At 38.9% G+C, this 22,910-nt stretch overlaps 1 protein-coding gene across 1 annotated transcript; it reads left to right on the top strand.

The window, feature by feature from the left end:
- Positions 1–250: 250 nt before the first annotated feature.
- On the top strand, positions 251–18,582 carry LOC110549535 (serpin B13). Its single transcript, XM_021638764.2, has 8 exons — positions 251–356; positions 1,320–1,607; positions 2,112–2,168; positions 13,386–13,514; positions 13,883–14,000; positions 15,430–15,572; positions 15,747–15,902; positions 17,936–18,582. The coding sequence occupies exons 2-8, from the start codon at positions 1,443–1,445 to the stop codon at positions 18,335–18,337; spliced, it is 1,170 nt and encodes a 389-aa protein (XP_021494439.1). The 5' UTR covers positions 251–356; positions 1,320–1,442; the 3' UTR covers positions 18,338–18,582.
- Positions 18,583–22,910: the final 4,328 nt, after the last annotated feature.

Here is a 22,910-nt window from a genome sequence, read left to right as displayed (position 1 = left end):
ATCTAGTTTTGTTTTCTGGTTGATTTGAGTGTCTTTATGCTTGGTCTCCAAGCAGAATATCTGAGGGATCCTGAAGAAGTTCACATCTTGTTGAAAACACAGTTGCTGATACCTTTAAGTATACGAGTTCATGGTCACAAGAAAAATATAAGGAAGTAAGCTGTCAGTTTTCTCATAAACATCGTGTGCTATTTTTATTAGGGAAACTGTCATTGAGAAACCAGAGGTTGTTTCACTGGAAAGACAAACTGTAATGACTAGGGAGAGGCAGTGTGCTATAAATTAAAGACCTCAGCCACTCACTTTACATAGCTTACCACTTCGTTGTCAGCCACTTCTGACTCTTCAAGAGCCAGGTAAGTTCTTCCTCAGACCCAGCTCAGAGTCCCGTGTTTTGAGACTGTGGCTGATTTTATATTTGAAATAAATATATTTTATTGTGCATAGATAGTTCTTGAGGTTATTTTATTTATTTCATTGCCCAAATGGTCATGCAGTTTATCTTTTACATCTTGCTTGATAGTGAGTTAGATACTTTTATATCAGAATAAGGTCTCCCTATAAAGAAACTGATGTGGAACCTCTAATAGCAAATGCAGCATGGTGGGATTTCATAGCAGGGATGAGAATTAAAGTGTGAGGGCTGCTGGAAGCTTTAGTCATCTTATTTTGTTTATTTTTAAAGACTTCATGAAATAAGGGCTGAAGAAAACAAAGCATATTCATGCTCTACTTGTTTATTTTGTTGAGTATTAATGGAGCTTTGAAAATTATTTTTTGTGATTTAATAATAGTAAGATTAGCTCATTAAATAAATCTACAAAATGCAAAAAGTACAAGAAATAAAAAAAAAACTCTTAACCTAATAATTTATGACTAGGAATACTCCACTGTCTTTTAGGAGAAAATTCAGCCCACAGTAAAATTTTGTGGGGTTAGGAATCAGGGATCAGGGAATTTAATATATTCTGCTACTCTGGACTAGATTTGGACCTATTGAGAAGTGAAAAGTGTCAGAAAAGGATACAACTGTTGTCATTATAGTGAATCTGGATGGGAGAACACTGCTTGAATATGAGGCTGGTGGGATTCCCATGCTTTCAGAATCCTGCCTTACCACAAGCTGGGCAGCTACATAAGCTGTACTTTGGCAGGTCAGAGGGTGGATTTGTTCATGATTGGAATCAGATTCTGATGACGAATAAGCAAGAGGAGAAAACCATTAAGGCATTATCAAACCTCCCGGGGAAACAAGAACTGAAAACTACTGGATGGATCTAATTTATGCTTCTCATGCTGACTTACATCTTCTGTCGTAGGCACAGGGGCAGGGAGCGGGCAGCAGTTCTGAGAAGGTAAAAAATCTCCGTGTTCTGGATAAAGGAAGAAAAGTGCAAGCAGAGCAGAAGGCAGCCTACTTTTGACGTTACTTGGAAACCATCATGGACTCTCTAGCCATAACAACACCACAGTTTATGCTTTGTCTTTTCAAAGAGCTGGATAAAACAAACAATGGCAACATCTTCTTTTCCCCTCTGGGCATCTCAACTGCCATTGGCATGATCCTTCTAGGGACCCGAGGAGCCACGTCCTCTGAGTTACAGAAGGTGGGGAACTTCCTTTGCTTTTCAGATGGAGACTTGGGTTTGGAGTTTAAGCCTCTAGCATTGCCTTGAAAATGTGTTCTCCTTGACCTGCTGACAAAAATGTGAAGCAATTTCAGGTCTGTTAAGGAAGACCTCTTCCCTCTCCAGACATCACAGTACCATTTTTTCCCTTGATGCTTGGAGTTTCTTTCAGTGGGGGTACAATGAGTGGCCTTGTCCAAAGCTATTACTCTCATAGTTAAAAAGAATACAAAAGCCCAGAGCTTCTGTGAACAGCTATGAAATTTTTATTTGGTCTAAATGACATATCAAAGATGAAGACCTAAGTGAGTCCTTTACTAGGATCCTCTGAAGAGATCAATGGGCAATCTAGATATTTCCCTGCTTTTTCAAGGAGATGATATTGCCTGCATACCACTGAAAACACTTTAATATCAGCTTTCCCTCGGCTATGTGAAATTTCTCTCTATTCTGACAATGATAACAGTGTTTTCTCTCCACTAGGCACTTTATTCTGAAAAAGGCACGGAATGCTCCAGAATAAAGTCTGAAGAAAAAGAGGTGGGACACATGTTTTACAGCCTTCAATGTGATTATTGTTTAGGTGTAGGATCAGAGGAGAAAAGGACTAGGAAAAGCATGGAAGAGGCAACATATCACACTTACTATCAAGCAGTAGTCATTGATGCCAACTAATATTTCTAAGCATTTTAGTTTGTTTTCTGTTGCAATAATGAAGTACTAGTAGCTGTAAGCTTTATAAATAAGAGGTAGCTTATTAATGACGGTTTTGAGGGTTTCAGGTCCTATATGTGGTGACTTTATCTGTTTGGTTCTCCTGGAGAGTCTCCTGGAAAGCAGTATCACATAGAGAATAAGGGGAGGGGGTGAGCCTCATGACACACAGAAGGCGATAGACCCACAGGCTGGTCTTGCTTTATAAAATCGGCTCTCCCAAGACATAACTTCCTCTGGGAGATTCTCATTAACGTTTTCTGAGGTCCCTTAAGTGTTTCACTACTCTTAACATCACTATACCAGGAGTATACTTTTAGATCATAAACTCCAGGGAGAAAGACCATGTCTAATTGAAGCATTTGGACTGAATACAAACAACAAATTCTCAGTAAGAAGAAGAGATTCTAACTTGAGCAAACAGCAGCCACTCCGAATACTGACACTCTGAAAAGTTATAATAGCTTTGGAATTATGAAGAATTGAGTCAAGTTGTGGCTTGGGCATGTCAGGACTATGAGGCTTTGGCAAATAATCTACCTCCTTAATCTTCTGTGATATTTCCAATAAAATCTTCTAGATCATACATTTAACTCACTTAGTACTGGTGGGAGCTGTAAGCAATATTACTGCTAACTGGATTAATGTTTTGAACCCTCCTGCTAATATTTCCTTAAATACTCTTAGCACAGGACCATCTGTCACCTTCTAGATCTAATGTTCTGGTATCTCTCATGTGGTCTTACCAAATACAGGGCGGGGATAAGGCCCATTAGGTCAGGGTTAGCATCAGGAGGTGATCAGAGCCCTTCCAAGGGCATGCGTGCTCTGACAGTAATCACAGCACAATACCTCTCGTAAAGTCCATACTTTGAACCTTCCAGTATCTGATTTGTTCGCTTCAAAATCACACAATGCTAGGTTCTCTGGGTGGATCAGTTTTAGTTGTGGTCTAAAGCTGCCTTCCCCGGATTTTTTAACTGAGTTAGGTCAGGGGGCTGCTCCCATGTTCATTCAACTGAGATATGCAGTGGCTTTGAGAGAACTTCCCTTTCTTAACACAGGAGTCCTGGCAGAGATGATTAGGCAAGGTATCTTACCTTGGCAGATGCCCTTCTGGGTGGAGAGTTCCTGACTGGGTGGAAGTTGACTTTCAGCTTTGGACAGGAATAACCAGCACCCTTTCACCATGAGACAGCTTTGTTGTTACCCCAGGAAGTTTTGGCAGCTGAGGCCAGATAATCCAATCTCCTTATTAATTGATGAAGAAAGAGATAAGTAAAATCCAGTGACAGCCTTGGATTTGCTTATCGTTTGATTATCATATGAATTCAGAGTATTTATAACCCTTCTGTTACAAAGTGATATTAAAATTTCAAGACTGTGTAGGAAGATAGAAGGAATAATGTAATGAGCACCTGTCCCAGTGTGAGGAAAAAAAAAAAAAGACTTACCAGTATGTGATGCCCTTCCCTACCTTCCCTGAACATGAACCTTTTCTTTAGAGAGTGGAGGCTCCATTCTCCTGAATTAGGAATTCATCATCCCAGTGAAGTTCTTATTTTGTTACATATGGCAGCTTTTGCCATCCCTCTTTCCGGATGTTCTGTTCAGGAAGTTGTCTTCTGTGCCAATATGTTCAAGGCTCTTCCTCACTTTTTCTTCTAGCATATTTAGAATGTCTGGTTTTATGTTGAGGTCTTTGATCCACTTGGACTTTAGTTTAGTTCAGGGTGAGAAATATAGATCTATTTGCACTTTCTACGTATAGACATCTAGTTGGACCAGCACCATTTGTTGAAGATGATATCTTCACTCCACTGTATGGTTTTGGTTCCTTTATTGAATACCAAGTTTCCATATTTGTGTGGGTTTATTTCTTGGTCTTCAATTCATTTCCATTGATCCAGCAGTCTGTGTCTACGTTAGTACCACATAGTTTTTATTACTGTTTCTCTATAGTACAGCTTCAGATCAGGGATGGAGATACCTCCTGACAATCTTTTGTTGTACAAGATTGTTTTAGCTATCCTGGGTTTTTTGTTTTTCCACATGAAGTTGAGAATTTTTCTTTCAAGGTCTGTAAAAATGGTGTTGGTATTTTGATGGGGATTGCATTGAATCTGTAGATTGCTTTTGCTAAGATGGCCATTTTTACCATGTTGATTCTATTGATCCATGAAAATGGGAGATCTTTCCATCTTCTGATACCTTCTTCAATTTCTTTTTTCAGTGACTTGAAATTTTTTTCATGTAAGTCTTTGACTTGCTTGGTCATAAAGTATCTTATACCAAGATACTTTATGTTTTTTTGTGGCTATTGTGAAGGATGTTGTTTCCCTAATTTCTTTCTCAGCCCATTTGTCTTATATATATAGAAGAGCTACTGATTTTTTTTTGAGTTAATTTTGTATCCAGCTCCTTTGCTGAAGGTGTTTATCAGCTATAGGAGTTCCATAGTAGAATTTTTGTGGTCACTCATGTATACTATTATTTCATTCATGAACAGTGATAGTTTGACTTTTTCCATTCCTGTTTGTATCCCTTGATCTCTTTTAGTTGTCTTATTGCTCTATGTAGATCTTCAAGTACTGTATTGAAGAGATACAGAAAGTGTGGGCAGCCTTATCTTGTCCCTGATTTCAGTGGAATTGAAGTTTCTCTCTATTTAATTTGATGTTGGTTATAAGCTTGCTGTATATTGCCTTTACTAGATTTAGGTATGTGCTTTGTATCCCTGATTTCTCCAAGACTTTAAACATCAATGGATGTTGTATTTTGTCAAATGCTTTTTCAGCATCTAGGAAGATAATCATGTCAACTTTTTCTTTCAGTTTGTTATATGGTGGTAGATTACACTCATGTATTTCTGTATATTGAACCACCCCATGCATGGCTGGGATGATGCCTACTTGATTATGGTGGATGATATCTTTGATGTGTTCTTGGATTCAGTTTAAGAGTATTTTATTGAGTATTTTTGCATCAATGTTTGTAAGAGAAGATTGGTCTGAAATTCTCTTTCTTTGTTGGATCTTTGTGAGTTTTAGGTATCAAAGTGACTGTGGCCTCATAGAATGAGTTTGGTAATGTTTCTTCATTTCTATTTTGTGGAATAGTTGAAGAGTATTGGTATTAGCTCTTCTTTGAAGATCTGGTACAATTTTCTATTGAAACCATCTATCTTAACCACCCCCCTTTTGGTTGGGAGATTTTTGATGATTGCTTCTATTTTCTTGGGGAATATGGGACTATTTAGTTTGATCTTGATTCAACTTTGGTAAGTGGAATGTATCAAGAAAATTATCCATTTCATTTAGATTCTCAAATTTTGTGGTGTATAGGCTTTTGAAGTAAGACCTACTTATTCCTTAGATTACCTCAGTGTCTGTTATGTCTCCCTTTTCATTTCTAATTTTGTTTATTTGGATAGTGTTTCTCTGCTGTTTAGCTAATTTGGTTAAGGATTTGTCTATCTTTGTTTTCTTTGCTTCTAATTTATTGATTTCAGCCCTGAGTTTGATTATTTCCAACCATCTGCTCCTCTTGGATGAGTCTACTTCCCCTCCCCCTCCCCGAGGGCTTTCAGGTGGGCTATTCAGTTGCTTGTGTGGGATGTCTCCAGTCTCTTTATGAAGGCACTTAGAGCTTTGAACTTTCCTCTTAGCACTACTTTAATTGTGTCCCATAAGTTTTGGTATGTTGTGCCTTCATTTTCATTGAATTTTAGGAAGTCCTTTAACTTTTTTTCTTTATTTCTTCCCTGAGCCAGTTGTCAATGGGTAGGAAGTTGTTCAGTTTCCATATGTGTGTGGGCTTTTTATTATTTCTGTTGTCATCGTGTCTGTTAGGATATAAGATATTATTGCAATCTTTTTGTTTTGAGGCTTGCTTTGTGACCTCCTATATGGTCATGGTCAGTTTTTGAGAAGATTCCGTGAGGTGCTGAGAAGAAGGTATATTGTATTGTGTTTGGGTGAAAAATTCTTTAGACATTTGTTAGTTCCATTTGATTCATGACATCTGTGAGTGTCAGTATTTCTTGGTTTAGCTTCTGTTTCATTGATGAGAGTGGGGTGTTGAAGTCTCACACTATTAATATGTGGAATCAATATATTTTTAAAGCTTTATTAATGTTTCCTTTACAAATGTTTTCCTTTACAAATACAAGGGTGTCCTTGTATTTGGGACATAGATGTCCGAAACTGAGAAGTCATCTTGGTGAAATTTTTCATTGATGAGTATGAAGTGTTCTTCTTCATCTCTTTTGATTAATTTTGGTTTAATATTTATTTATTAGATATTAGAATGGCTACTCCAGTTTGCTTCTTGGGTCTGTTTGTTTGTAAAACCTTTTTCTAGCCCTTTACTCTCAAGTAATGTCTATATTTGTGGTTAAGATGTGTTTCTTGTATGAAACAGAATGATGGCCCTGTTTACATGTCCATTATGATAGTCTGTGTCTTTTTATTGGAAAGTTGAGTAGGTTGATGTTGAGAGAGATTGATGACCAGTGACCGTTAGATACTTTGATTTTGATGTTGGTTGTGGTAATATGTTTGTGTCCTTGGCTACTTTTAGTTTTGAATGAAGTTATTTATTTCCTGTGTTTTTCTGAAAGTAGTTAGTTTTCTTGGATTGTATTTTTCCTTCTAGTATCTTCTTTAATGCTGGATTTGTGAGTAGGTATTCTTAAAATTTGTTTTTGTCATCGAATATCTTGTTTTCTCCATCTGTGATGACTGAGCGTTTTGCTGGGTATAGAAGCCTGGGCTGACATTGTGTTCTCTTAGGGTCTGCATGATATCCATCCAGGCTCTGCTGGCTTTCATATTCTATGTTGAGAAGTCAGGTGTGAGTCTGATGGGTTTGCCATTATATGTTATTTGGCCTTTTTCCAGTGCAACTTCTATATTTTTTCTTTGTTTTGTATATTTAGTGTTTTGATTATTATGTGGCAGGAGGATTTTCTTTTCTGATCTAATATATGCTCTTATATATAAGCCTCTTATATGCTTATAGGCATCTCTCTCTTTAAATTGGGGAAATTGTCTTATATGATTTTGTTGAAAATATTTTCTGGGCCTTGGAGACAGGAATCTTATTTTTCCTGTATTTCTATTATTCTTAAGTTTTGTCTTTTTATGGTGTCCTTGATTTCTTGAATATTTTATGTCAGGAATTTTTAAGATTTAACATTTTCTTTGATGGATACATCAATTTCTTCCATTGTATCTTCTTCTCCTGAGATTCTTTCCTTCATCTCTTGTATCATCTCTTGTATTGTTGGAGTTGCTTACCTCTGTGATTCCTGCTTTCTAAGTTCTCTCTTTATAGGATTGCATCAGTTTGTGTTTTCTTTAATGTTTCCATTTCTGTCTTCAGATTTTTACCCATTTTATTGATTTTCTTCACTTGATTGTTTGTGTTTTCTTTTACTTCTTTGAATGACTCATTCATTTCCTCTCTACAGGCCTCTCTAATGACCTCAATCTTCTTGACTGCATCTTCCTGTATTTCTTTATGGATTTTATTTGTTTCCTCCATTATTATCTTTCTATGCATAGATTTAAGGTTATATTCTCATGTTTCAGTTGTGTTGGGGTAACCTGGGCTGCTTGCCTTTGGCTAGCTGAGTTCTAGAGATGCCATATTGCTTTGGCTTTTGTTGATTGTGTTTTTATGCTGGTCTTTACCCATCTGGTTATCTCTGGCATTTTCTGGTAGCTTCTGGTACCTGCTGGTGTTCTGCAGGTGGGGTGGGCAGCATAGGAAGAGTCCTGGGCAAGAAGCTGGATGTTCCAGCAGGAGCCCTCCTCAGATTGGTAGGCATGGTCTCCAACTGTTGGGCTGTTCTCAGAGAGCTGCCAAGGTTCTCCTCAGGTGTACAATCCTGTGGACTAACTGGACACCTCAGGAGCCCAAGGGCTTTTCTGTCACTAGGGGAGGTCCTAGAGACAATTACCTAACTACTCGAGATTTCTTGCTCTTAGGTTAATGAGCTGTAGCTGCGTAGATACTGTGCTCAGACACTGTGTTTGCTGGGTGCAGCCAACTTGAAGAAGCAGTGAGTCTGATGAGCACAGCATGCAGGCGTGTGGCTAGATCTGGAAATACAGCATGCTTGAAGGAACCTGGACACTTTTTCTGTATTAGCTGGGCGACCTGAGGTTGGAATTGAAACCTTGACTCCTTCAAGGCCTTGGCCCTATCCCAAAACCAGAGCTTGCCAAGTCTGCCACTGAACGCTGAGTTGAAAGGGTTTGATGAAGACATCCCATTTAGAGCTTTGTGTTCTAAGGACCCTTTCTCTGCAAAATTTCTGGCTGTAGATCTCTGTTTCTGTTCCCATTTGCTACAGGAGAAAGCTTCTTTGCTGATGACTGAAAAAGACACTGATCTATGAGTATAGCAGAATATCATTAGGAGTAATTTTATTTTATTTTTATCTTTTATTTTTTGACCGGTAATATTTGGTTGTATCCTATGTCTCTGGGCTACAAAATCTTGACTGGTTCTTTATCACCCAAGGAGTGTCAGGTATAGGTTCCATTTTATTTTATTTTTTAATTTTATTTTTTTATATTAATTACAGTTTATTCACTTTGTATCCCAGCTGTAGTCCTCTCCCTCATTCCCTCCCAAACCTACCCTCCCTCCCTCTTCTCTTCCCATGGTCCTCTCCAAGTCCACTGATAGGGGAAGTCCTCCCCTACTTCCATCTGACCCTAAGCCTATCAGGTCTCATCAAGGCTGGTTGCATTGTCTTCTTCTGTGGCCTAGTAAGGCTGCTCCCCCATCAGGGGGACATGATCAAAGAACTACCACTGAGTTCATGCCAGAGACAGTCCCTTTTACCCTTGCTAGGGAACCCACTTGGATACTGAGCTGCCATGGACTACATCTGTGCAAGGGTTCTAGGTTATCTCCATGCATGGTCCTTGACTGGAGTATCAGTATCAGAAAAGAACCCTGTGCCCAGATTTTTTTGGTTCTGTTACTCTTCTTGTGGAACTCCTGTCCTCTTCAGGTCTTCCTATTCTCCCCTTTATTCATAAGATTCCCTGCACTCTGCTCAAAGTTTGGCTATGAGCCTCAGCATCTGCTTTGATACACTGCTGAGTAGATTCTTTCAGAGGCCCTCTGTGCTTCTGTAAAGCAAAGGACACTGTCGTCAGAGCAAAATGACAGCCTAGAGATTGGGAAAGGATCTTCACTAACCCTATATCTGACAGGGCTAATATTCAGAATACACAAAGAACTCAAGAAGTTAAAAAGCAACAAATCAAGTAATCCAATTAAAAAACGGGGTACACAGCTAAACAGAGAATTCTTTATAAAGGAATATCAAATGGCAGAGAAACACTTAAAGAAATGGTCAACATCCTTGGTCATCAGGGGAATGTAAATCAAAATCACCCTGAGATTTCATTGTACACCCATCAGAATGGTTAAGATCAAGAACTCAAGTGACAACACATGCTGGAGAGGATGTGGAGAAAGAAGAACTTTACTCTATTACCGGTGGTAATATAAACTTGTACAACCACTTTGGAAAGCAATCTGGCACTCTCTTAGACAATTAGGAATAGTGCTTCCTCAAGATCCAGCTATACCACTCCTAGGCATATATCCAAAATATGCTCAAATACACAACAAGAGCATATGTTCAACCATGTTTGTAGCAGCTTTATTTGTAATAACCAGAACCTGGAAACAACCTAGATGTTCCTCAACTGAGGAATGTATATAGAAATTGTGGTACATTTACACAATGGAATACTACTCAGCAATTAAAAACAAGGAAATCATAAATTTTGCAGGCAAATGGTGGGATCTGGAAAAGATCATCCTGACTGAGGTATCCCAGAAGCAGAAAGACATACATGTTATATACTCACTGGGCATTAGGCATATAATATAGGATAATCATACTAAAATCTGTACACCTAAAGAAGGTAATAAAGAAGGAGAACCCTGGGTAAGATGATCAATCCTCACGCACAAAAGGATGGCATCAGAAGTGGGTTCCATTTTATGGGTTGGCTCTAATTCAGATCAGATATTAGGTGGCTACTTTCCACAAGTTCTGTGCCTTCATTGTCTTAGCATATTTTGTAAGCAGGACAGACTGTAGGTCAAAGGTTTTGTGGCTGAGTTGATATTTACATTTCTCTTTTGTTAGCCTGCAGAGTACTTTCCCAAACCAAGAACACTAGAACACAGGGGTGAAGGTTCCACATAGGTGCCAGCTAGACCTCTCCATGTCCAATGAGCCCTGTGTGTGTTGTCCTTGGTAATTGGGTCCTACTGTCAATTTTCAAAGAGCAACCCATTGCAAAGAGCAACCCATTGCTGATCTACAAAGGGCAACCCTAGAATGTGTGGAGATCCATAGGAAACCCTTAGCTAAGAATGAAATTGAATGCAACCCAGTCCCGCTACTGAAGGCCTCATTAGGTGATAAGAGATGGTCAGTTGGGTCTGTCTTTCCCATTATTAGCAGAGCTCAATAGGATAACCTTCATATATTTTAGAAAGTTTCTTCCACAATAGGTTGCTATACCACCCCTCAAATGCCCCCTCCAATTCCATTTGTCTCTCCCTGAATTCCCTCCCTCAACACCATCTCTCCATTTCCCTCCTTTTCCTGTCCTCACCCACCCTTAGTCTATCTGTAAAATCTATTTTATTTTCCCCTTTTAGGGAAATCCATGTGTTCTCCCTAGTCACTTCTTTTATATCTAACCTCTCTCAGTCTACAGATTATAGGATTATAGGTTGGTTATCATTTATTTAATGGCTAATATTCATGTATAAGTGAACACATGCCATATTTATCTTTCTGAATCTGGGTTGCCTCACTCAGAATAATTTTTTCTACTTCCATCTATTTCCCTACAAATTTCTTGATGTTATTATTTTAAACAGTTGAGTAATATGCTATTGAGTAAATGTGCCACATTTTCTTTATCCATTTTTTTTCAGTTGTGGAACATCTACGTCGTTCCCAGTTTCTATTTTTAATAAAGCTGCAAAAAACAGTGTGCTTGTGGTAAGATGGAGAATTCTTTGGGTATATGCCCGGGAGTGATATAGCTGGGTCTTGAGGTATGTTCCTAAGGAATTTCTGAGGAACTTCCATATTGATTTTCAAAGTGGTTGTACTAGTTTTTACTCCCACCAGCAAAGGGGGAGTGCCCCCTTCCTCCACATTCTCTTCAACATGTGCTGTCACTTGTGTTTTTGACTTTAGCCATTCTAACAAGTGTAAGATAGAATCTCAGAGTTGTTTTGATTCACATTTCACTGATGACTAAGGAGCATGCCTTTAACTACTTCTCAGCCATTAGAGATTCCTCTGTTGAGAGTTCTGTGTTTAGATCTGTACCCCATTTTTAAATTGGATTGTCTGGTTTTGTGATGTCTAGTTTCTTGAGTTCTTTATGCATTTTGGACATCAGCCTTCTGTTAGATGTGGGGTTGGTGAAGGTCATTTTTCATTCTGTAGGCTGCCACTTTGTTCTTTTAATGGAGTCCTTTTCCCTACAAAAGCTTTTCACTTTTGTGAGGTCCCATTTATTAATTGTTGCTCTCAGTACCTGCACTATCAGTGTTCTGTTCAAGAAGTTGTCTTCTGTGCCAATGTGTTCAAAGACAGGTATTTCTCATGTTCTCTTCTATCAGGTTCATTGTGTCTGGTTTCATGAGTTTTGCTTTGGAACTTGTTTGTTTATAATTTATAATTTTGGAACATGTTCCTATACTTGGTTGATGATCGCGGGATACAATGAAGCATGTGACATAGTTGGTTTTGTTATGAAGATATCTTTTTTTTTACTTCTGGAATAATATCTTGGAATTTTACCAGCTCTAGGCTACTTTAATTGTTATTTTGGCTGTGACTTCTTATGCTACCAAGATGGTGCTTGAAAACAGGCTTTTCTTCTTTTTCCTTATTTGAATGTCAGCTTAGTCACAAATTGCTCCCCGAGAAAATTAAAGCACATTAAACTCTCTCAATTCCCAAGGGGTGTGGTACCCTAACTTGTTCACTGATTGTTCCAGTCAACACAAGCAGTAAAAATTGGTTGCTGGCCATTCAGAGTCTCATTACAGTAAGGGTGCAGCAAAAGGTAAATTCAGCTCTGCAGATACTGCCAGAACAGCGTGGATATACATTTTCAATTTAAATGTCTTCAAATTAATTATTTGTAAAATTTACCTGTCTATTTTTTTTTCTGGTGCTGTGGTAGGCAGCCGAGGCATAAGAACCAAGAATAAGAGACATGATAGAGAATTAAATAAACACATGGGCATCATATTATACAAGAAAATGGTTTTTCATGAGGAGTCAGGAATAGACCACTTCAAAACTAAATTGCATTTCCCTCCATCCTCTGTGCATTAAAACAAGCAGAGCCCACTCAACAGGCAATGAGATGATGTTTTGCTCTGTCCTAAGGAAGTGTTCGGGGTCACCTGGCATTGCCAAGCAATGCCGACACTATTCAGTGAGAAAGCTGTGCCACTCTATAGATGATATCCAGAAGATTTTAATATATTTCAAAAACCAAAAAACTCATTTTAGTCTGATTGTAGCTTTGATAAATGATTACTTATTCCATCAAGAATTACTTTTATTACCACTATTTAAAATAAAAATATCCAAGTATTAGTGGAGAGAAATTATCTGGGGAATCAAGACATTTCTCAAGTGTTTAAAGTCTGTGAATAAATAAAAAATGAATCTATGAAGCATTTAGTGAGTACTTCCATTTAAAACCCACATGCAAACTGGATCAGCAAAGGCAGATCTGTGCTACTGGGCTGCTGGAGAATGTTTCTTTGTGCAGCTACAATTGGTTATGGCTTGCACGTGGCTTTGTAGAAAGCCAGATGACATTTAGAGACCAAAGGACATTTCCATTATTCCCTCAGATTTGCTCACCAGAGGAAGGGCTGTTGCCACATGCTTTTGTAAAAGAATCTAGGCTTGCTTCTGGCAAGATAACCCACTGAGTTTTTGTCTTGATTTTGAAGACTGAGAAGACAGAAGAAATACATCATCAATTCCAAAAACTCTTGACTGAAATAAGCAAATTCCAGGATGGTTATGAACTGAGTATAAACAACAGGCTGTTTGGAGAAAAAACATACCTTTTCCTTCAAGTAAGTTCTGCTGTGTGTCTGCAGCCTCTACGCATGGCAGCAACAAATGGCCACTATCCCTGTTGGAAATGTGTCCATGTTGTCAAGTTGTCTGCTTGCCATGGTCCCATTTCACTAGTCTTTCTGGCCTGCTTCCCTTACTTGCAGCTCCTATGTTAGCCCTGGGAGTCTGTACTTGATTTTTGCTCTAATTGCATTCAACTTGCATGACAGTGCATGGTGGTATTAAGAACCATTTCCCCAGGACCTAAAAATTCAAGTTTTTGACATCACTTTTCCTAATGAACAGACACATTTATTAAGAGGTGTTTGTAGTTAATAAATAAATTCTTCAACCTCTTTCTATTTCTTCCCTATCTCTCCTAAAGAAATACATAGATTATGTTGAAAAATATTATCATGCATCTCTGGAGCCTGTTGACTTTATAAATGCTGCAGATGAAAGTCGAAAGAAGATTAATTCCTGGGTTGAAAGACAAACACATGGTAGAGTATGAACGGATTTTTCACCAAAAAGCACTTTTTGGTCAACAGCTGTGACCAAAGCCTTGGGCTCGACACTGCCTAGATGCCAGGCAGATAAGCTTTGGGATGAGCTACAGATGGATTTGGCAGAACTGTACGGGCAGGGATGGGCATAAAGGTTGGCTAGGGTGCTGCAGAGGGCAGAATGGCCTTGGCATATATGGAGCGATGCAACAGCGTGTAATTGTTGGCACAGGCTGTGAGTCACACTACCTCTGCAGTCCCAGGAATGGTGTCCTGCTTGTCTATCACCCACTCTCTGTATCACAGACTTTTTCTCTGAGTCTGTGGCCCTAAGTGCAAATGGCATAGTAAAGTGAGGCACATACGGCTCTTCCACCAAGACCTGTCTGCTGTCTACGTCTGGGGTCACCTGTGCCTCTTTCCCACTTGAGCATCTCGCAGGGATGATTAAACCTGTAGAATCTTCCCACAGTAGAAGATCTGAGGAATTTCTCCCCATCCTCTGTTATGAACTAAACGTGTAAGGAATATTAGATAAATACTAAGATGGAAATACTCTTTGGGGAGCAAGAAGTATTCCTCTACTAGTGAAATCTGTCATGCCAGTGAATATTTTTCTTTGTATTACCCAAAGAAGGAAAAGTTAAACAAGAGCGTATTGAAAAGTTGGCTGAGCAGAAAAATTTCAGTATTTAGTATGGTGGGAACTTAAGAGGATTCCAAAATGCAAGTTTCTGGGGCCAAAGAGATGCCTGCACAACCAGAACACCAGGGTTCCCAGAATCCATGTGAAAGCTGAGCATAGTGGGGTGTGTCTGTGGTTAGTGTTGTGGGTTGCAGGGTGGAGCAAGGTGGATACTTGATAGCCAGCTAGCCTCCTTGAATTGGTGAGTTTCACGTTCAGGAAACATCTCTGTCAAAGTGCAGTGTGAGAGAGGAAGGCAATTAAATGTTGAACTTTGGGGTGCATGGGCAAGCACTCCCTTTCATACATACACTTCAAAATCTGTTTCTAATAAAATAAGAAATTTCTGAACCACAGGTGTGAGGACTCTATTGAACAGATAATAATAGCTAAAACTGAGTAGTTATGTGCCAGGTAGTGATTACAGGTCCAGACATACTAAATCATTTATTCATTCCAACAACCCCACGAGGCAGGTTATATTTATATTTCATAAATGTGGAAACTGAGGCACAGAGAGTGTAAATAATTTGTCTCAGTTGATAACAATTACTACTAGGTGGAGACAGACAATATGGGAATCTTCCCACTAACCCTGTCAGGAAATACTTGGTGAACAGATACCTCATTGGCTTAATTAGCCAAGTCTGCTGCATTTATACCTGCCACACATTTAGTTTGTGATTTGCAAGACAGACAAATCTTTTCTGTTTCTCTCTCTCTTTTTTTTTTTTTTTTCAGAAAGAGTCAAGAACCTGTTTCCAGAAGGCTCTATTAGCAGCTCCACTAAGCTGGTGCTCATAAATACAGTTTATTTTAAAGGCCTGTGGGACAAGGCATTTAAGAAAGAAAATACCCAGGAGGAGGACTTTTGGCTGAATAAGGTAGGGTCCTTTATATATGCTTACATCTGGCATATATAGTCTAATGTCATTTGGCCAAAGCTTATTCAGTAACTCAGGCCTTTTCACTACTCAAAGTTGTATTCTTTCCATGGGCTACTTGGGTGCCACATTACTTTGGTCCTAATGCCTCTGTCTCTGTCTTGTTTGTTGCAGAACACAAGTAAACCTGTGCAGATGATGGCCCAGCGCAGCAAGTTCAGCTTCACCCTCTTAGAGGACCTGCAGGCCAAGATTGTGGGGATTCCATATAAAAACAATGATCTCAGCATGTTTGTGCTTCTGCCCAATGACATAGATGGTCTGGAAAAGGTAAACCTTGGCATCTCCTGCTCTATACCATTTCCTAACACTCTGAGTGGCATCCCCTGTACCCAGGGAGCCCAGGAATAAGGATCCTTAGCAGAGTTTGGTGCCTGGCTGTGTCACTTGGCAAGTATTCCTCATTCCGTGCAGTGGCTACCAGCCCATCTCTATTGAAGAATAGGTTTATGGAGAGTAAATTTTGTCAGGATGAGCTAACTGAATATTTTAAGTTGTATGGTGGGGTTCTAAAGAGTCTTTAGCACTCTGAGGAGTTATTGATGTCTGTGAACTCTCTTGCCTGGGAAAAGCATGTATGCATACATACGAATTTTACATGCAATTCAGCAAGCCCTTGGATTTTAAATTTTTTCTTTTGATCCTTATTCTTTTTTCATATATATATTTATATACACACACACAAACATACATATATATATCCTTAAAAACACTTTATAGAAAACAATAGTTCATTCCAAATCTACTGCATTAATTAGTGTCACACATAAGGTGATAGCTTATTAATTCATATACTTGTGTTATAAATTCTCCCTGGTCAAAAGCAGAGAATAAAGTTAATTTATTTTATTGTATTACCACATTTTTAAAACGTAATTTTACTATTGTAACTAATAAATCCATTCAGAGATTTAGCATTTTGAAGGAATAAAAAATGAATATGACAAAAATAGTTTTATACTCCCTGTTTACTTACCCCAGTGTAACTAGAGACAGAGACGTAGCTACATGTGCATATAATACATTGCTGGGCGGGACAGACAGAAGAGCTGTAAGGAAGTGAGACTGACTCTACCTTTGGTAGTATTTTTCCTTATTTACTCATAGTGACATCTGAATTCATGTTCTGTAACCTAGGCTGAAAAAAAATTACAGTGCAGTAAAGGTAACTGATCCTTATTCTTGGTTTAGGTGCACCCACTTTCTAGTGCTTCATATTCTGGACACCAGGAAGATGTAGCTTCAAATACTTTTTTTTTTTATTCAAGGTTTCTCTGTGTATCCTTTGCTATCCTGGAACTTGCTCTGTAGCACAGGCTGGCCTCAAACTCACAGAGAACCACCTGCCTCTGTCTCCTGAGTGCTAGGATTAAAGGCGTGCACCATCACTGTCCAGCTTCAAATAATGATTCTTCAAGTAATTTTCCAACCATAAATCTTTCCAACTCCCTTGTTTCTTAATATTCTCATCTATTAAATTGGCCCCTGTTGGGCTTAATATATGACTTTTTTTTGTGACTAGGGAAGTGCAGCCTAGAATGTGTGGAGGGCACAGAAAGCACTCAGTAAATTTAATCTGTGCTATGGAATTTTGCTAGTAGCTTTATAAGTTGGATAATATTTTGGAACAGCATGAAAAATGCATTGGAGCTTTATACACACACAGACACAGACATACATACACACAAGGATACAGACACAGAGACACACACAGACATACAAAAGCCTCTTTCTTGGGTATCATTCTAACGTAGCAATTCAGAAGGCAAAGACTGGCTCTTTTAGTCAAATTAGCAATTTCAATTTCAACATTGAGTACAGTAGGATGCCTATTTTGAAATTCCATCTGCAGAATTTATCAGCATATTTTATAGTGTTTCATACATATTGGATGTCTGTAAGGGGGATAGATAAAGTAGACTGTTGTCTAACACTTATCAACTTGATAAAAGTATTACCTAACTTTATCAGCTTATGCGAGACATACAGTGTAAAGCATTAAATACATATATGGTGAATATCCACGGAGTACATATATTTATATAATGTAGAAACTAGAGGAAAGCAGACATTGAAACGAAGAACGTGAAACATCTTGTTGTTAGTCTGAAAAACATATGTTGTCCTATACAGAGATAATATAATACATGAAAATATACTAGAGACTATAAGACAACAGTCTTTTGTGTAGACAACAGACTGAAATGGAAATTGTACATTTGTTAGTAAAAGTAACGCTTTCCGGCTGGCTGAGCCAGTGTGAGGCTTTTAAACTGTTGGTGGATTTCCTCATCCAACTGCAGATAATCGATGAACTCTCTCCTGAGAAGCTGGTCGAGTGGACCAACCCCGGACACCTGGAGCGAAGGAGGGTGGACCTGCGCCTGCCCCGCTTCCAAGTGGAGGAGAGCTATGACCTGGAGCACACCCTGGGGTCTATGGGCCTGAGCAGGGCCTTCAGCGAGCGCGCAGATTTCTCGGGAATGGCTGCCCGCTCTGGGCTGCACGCCCAGAACTTCCTGCACAGATCCTTCGTGGTGGTGACGGAGGAAGGCGTAGAGGCCACGGCAGGAACCGGTGTGAGCTTGAAGGTCTCATCAGCTGCAGCCTGTGAACTTGTGCACTGTAACCATCCGTTCTTGTTCTTCATCAGGCATAGCGAGTCCGACAAAATCCTTTTTTTCGGCCGGTTTTCTTCTCCCTGAGATGGTCAAGCTGGAATATGGCTACACTTAGAGCATCAGCTTGTGATTCAAATAGCACGGGATTCATATACGCACTTTAAAATTCATTGCTTGCATTCAGTGGTAAATCAAGGCCCAACAGTAGCAACAACACATTTTCATAATTTGGTTGAAAGTGAGCCCTGATGGTGTGTGAGCCACGCAGGAGGCCAGTCAGCTTAAGCTCAGCTCTCACCTTGGTTTCCTTGGAAAGCCCATCTGTACTAAGAACGTTTTTGTACACTGGAGCAGGGTGGGGTGGGGTGGGGGGCTGCTTTCTTTTTTTTTTTTGATAGAGTATGTACTCTATAGAGGACTTGAGGGTTCATCCAGTTCAAGTATCTTGGCATATTGTGATACACAAGTAAAATAAAACAATTCACTCGCTAATGTGTTTCTTTTTTCCTGCCCAAGAGATATAATGAGGAAAGAGAATATAGAAACATGTCAGTGGAATATAAGTCAAATGCCACAAGTTAAACAACAGTATGCCAGACAGAGATTTTCTTGTCTTCATCCTCCATTCTGATAGTATGCCCCTCTTACCCCCACCTCACCACTGTTTCAGAAGCACTCTGGTATTAGGATAATTGCCAACGTAGATGTCCCTGATTAATTCTGCTACCCTGTCATTCTTTGAGGCCTTGGAAAGTAAGTATCTGGACAGTTCTTTAGAAGGGTGCTTCTTTCCTTGCTTTTCTGTTTTTAAATTTTGTTTTGGATTATTGAATGAAGGATGGCTACCGACACATGACATTTCCTTTTTAATTGTTTCTTTCATATTTGAAATAATAATATAGCTGCAATATTTCTCCCTCCTGCTAACCAACATTCCTTACTTGACTAATTCTTTTGTGTTGAGGCCTTGCGAGCTTCCTCAGTCCACTTTGGCAGGTTTATTGGTTACCAGATGCCATTTTCTTAAAGCTGCCTTTGGAAAGCTCTATGTATTTTGCTGACACCACATTTCAGACATCCTTCAGGCTTCAGTTTTGTCAGTTTTTAGTAAGATTACATTAATGATTTATTGTAAACATTTTTTTCTTGAGCTATCATTACACAAGTTGTAAAAGCATTGACTTTTTTTATTGGTGAGTTTTTTGAGTTGCTCATCCACCATCACAAACCAGTTCTCGATCATCTCGTCAACCCGACAAAGCATCTACATAGCTGCCCTTACCTCCAGCCGGAGGCAACCACTCTCTGCTCCGGCTTTGTAGTTTGTTTCCTGTGCCTCGTATAAGCAGACTCATAACAGACAGTGTTTTGTGTCTGGCTTCCTTCGTCTAGTAGAATGTCCTTACAGTTCATACTTCTGTCGCAGGTGTTGATCATGAACTTCCCTCTATCCCTGCACAGCATTTTCATTTTTATCAAACAGGTTCATTTTATTTCTCCATTTGCCAGTTTCCACTTTTCGGCTGTTACAAATATTACCGCTATGAGCATTCACACATGTTTTTACTTCTCTTGAGTAGATTCTTAGAGTAGAGTTGTTGGGTTACACCCTTTGGCCTTTGAAGAAAGCATCAAACTGGTCTCCAGTGTCAGTATCATTTTGCATTCCCGCCGCTAGCATGTAAAGGTCCCAGTGTCTTCACATGCTTGCCGGCATCAGTACTGTGTTTTGATAATTGGGCTCTTTCTTTTTGGTGTGAAATATTCCATAGTCATTTTCCCTTGTGTTTTCTAATGGTTAATTAAGGTGACATTTTTTTCCCATTTCATTATTTGCATTACTTCTTTGATGAAATGTATAAGAAATCATTTGGTCATTTTAAAATGGGGGTAGCTTACTTTCTTGTCTTGTTATAGAGTCAAAAAAAACTCATACTCTGAATGTCCTTTATCAAATATGTAATAGAGAACACCAAATCCCATGTTTTTTTTTTCAGTTTTCTTATTAATGTCCTTTAAAATATGTACTGGTTTAAAACATATAATTTGTGGTGGTGGTGCATGCCTTTAATCCCAGCATTCAGGAGGCAGTGGCAGTTGGATCTCTGAGTTAGAGGTCATTCTGGTCTACAAATCAAGTTCCAGGACAGCCAAGGCTACACAGAGAAACCCTGAATGAAAATGAAAAAAAAAAAAAACCTCAAAAAAGATAATTTAATATAAAATTATGTAGATGTATTAATTAGTTTTAAATAATTTTTAATATATCAGAATCTCCCCCCCAACACACAAATAGCCATGTCCCATTACTTTGTTCATTAACTAATGGAAGCCATTACTCTGTGTCGAGTTTATGGATTTGTCTGTTCTGAATGCATAGCATAACAGAGGTAACACTGTAATAGAAGCAACACTGTACCACTGTAATGCTATTTGATTTGTTTTTACTTGATACAATGACTTAAGATTCGTCTAAGTCATTGCACGTGGCAGTGCTCTGTTCTTCATTATGTTTAACATCTTATGTACAGCTGTATCAGATTTTGTTTAGTCATTAATCAGTTGATAAGCTCTTACCTTTGAATTCTTAGCCACTATGAATAACTTTGCGCGTGAATTTCTGTTTTTCATCGACATAGATACTCATTTCTCTTGGACTATACTAGGTCATATCTGATCTTTATGTTCACAATTTTGAGGAAATGGTGAATTTCCCTACTTTCAATTCTGCAGTAAATGGTAATAGGTTTTTATCTGGGTATGGTGGTGCACACCTTTAATCTTAGCATTGGCAGAGGCAATGTGGACCTCTGAGAAAGAGGCAGAGGCGGAGGCAGAGGAAGAGGCTGAGGCAGTTGGACCTCTGAGAAAGGGATGCCTGCCTGATCTACAAGCAAGTTCCAGGCCAGTGGGGTGCAATCTACAAAACTCAAAACAAACAAAAAGATTTAGGTTCTCTACATCTTTGTCATTATTTATTTAATCTTTAAATTTTAACATGTCTATTCTAGAGAGTGACATTGTATTTCATTGTAGTTTCTTTTCCCTTTACCCTTCTTTCCTTCCTTCCTTCCTTCCTTCCTTCCTTCCTTCCTTCCTTCCTTCCTTCCTCCCTGTCTCCCTCCCTTCTTTCTTTCTTTCTTTCTTTCTTTCTTTCTTTCTTTCTTTCTTTCTTTCTTTCTTTCTTCCTTCCTTCCTTCCTTCCTTCCTTCCTTCCTTCCTTTCTTTCTTTTCTTCTTTCTTGAGACAGGGCCTTTCTACATAGTACTGATGCCCATTGCTCATTGTACACTGGGGATAAAGCATGCGCTACCACGCCTGGCTTGTAGTTTCATCTTGGAAAGTGTGATCAGAGACCAGCTCATGTGATGCACTTTTTTTTTTTTTATCACATCTAAGATTTCTTTCCCTAAGCAAAGAAAAAAAAATACCGCCTTCTGTTTTATTCTAGAAGTTTTGTGGCTGCCTGTTAAATGGGAAGTGCCTGGGAATTGAGTCCCCAGGAGAAGTTCATGGAGAAGTCTGAGGTCGACCTGTATTCTATTGGTCTCAGTTCAGGCTTTGTCCCCTTTCTCCCGGGAAGCCTCAAAGTCATTGTTTTGGGTTCAGCTGCACCTCCACCCATCATTTTTGGAGTTTCAGATCCTCTGCCCCTCAGATACTATGTGCGCCCGTCGCTGCCATCTTGGATTCCCCCATTTTCAGTTTGTGTATGTGTGTTATGGGCAGCCGGGTTAGGGCCTGAGTTTACTTTATTTATGTAGAAAGAAAATTGTTCATTTTTTAAAAAGGTAACCTCCTTGATGCAGACATTTCTTGACATCTTCATTTAAACAATCAACTGATTAAAGGTATACATTTTTGCTTTGTGCTCTTAGTTCTGTTCCGTTGATTCTTGTTGCCATTGTCACTAGTGAGTCTTCTAATCTATGAATGTTAAATAGCTCTTCCTTATTTAAAAATTTCCTTTCTTTTATAAATATTTATATATGACAAATACATGTATTCAGCACACATGCCTCCTTCTGTTGAACTTGCCTTGACTCTCTGATACTGCCAGAGGTGAGAGTTTCCTCACTTCTGATTGTTTATTATGTACTTACATAATTATGACAGGTTCACATATTGTTTATAATCTTCCTTGTTGATATACTCATGCATTGTTCTAATGCATTTCACGTGGGTTTCACAATATTGAAACGTACCTTTCTAAATGCTCCTTAATATATCCTTTTCTATCGCCAACTCATGGAGAATTTTAATGGCATTTCTGTAAAGTACTTTTTTCTTTTATTAATATGAACATTGGATATTAAATAAAGCACACTTTCCTGGGGAAAATACACTTGATCATGGCCTGTCATCTTATTGGATTCAGTTAACTACTTCCTGTTGGTGGATCTTGCACATATGTTTGGAGGGACAAATGTTCCACTTACATAAGGTCCTGGGTAATTGGGACCAGGCATCTTCTCAGGCTGAGGATGAGAAGGCAAAACCAGTTCTACTGCTTCCATCATTCATATGGCCACCTCTTCTCAGCCTATTAAAAAGGCAGGGAAGAGAGAGAGGGGGTGATTCATCATTGTTATTAATAACCAGATTTTAAGAAGTATAGTGACTCAAAGTACAATAGGGACAGGCCAGCGAGTAAACA

This window comes from Meriones unguiculatus, chromosome 18 (genome assembly GCF_030254825.1).
Source record: "Meriones unguiculatus strain TT.TT164.6M chromosome 18, Bangor_MerUng_6.1, whole genome shotgun sequence".
In the NCBI taxonomy this organism is placed as follows: domain Eukaryota; kingdom Metazoa; phylum Chordata; class Mammalia; order Rodentia; family Muridae; genus Meriones; species Meriones unguiculatus.
The sequence above is the reverse complement of the archived record's forward strand: the minus strand, read 5'-3'. Positions and strand labels throughout refer to the sequence as shown.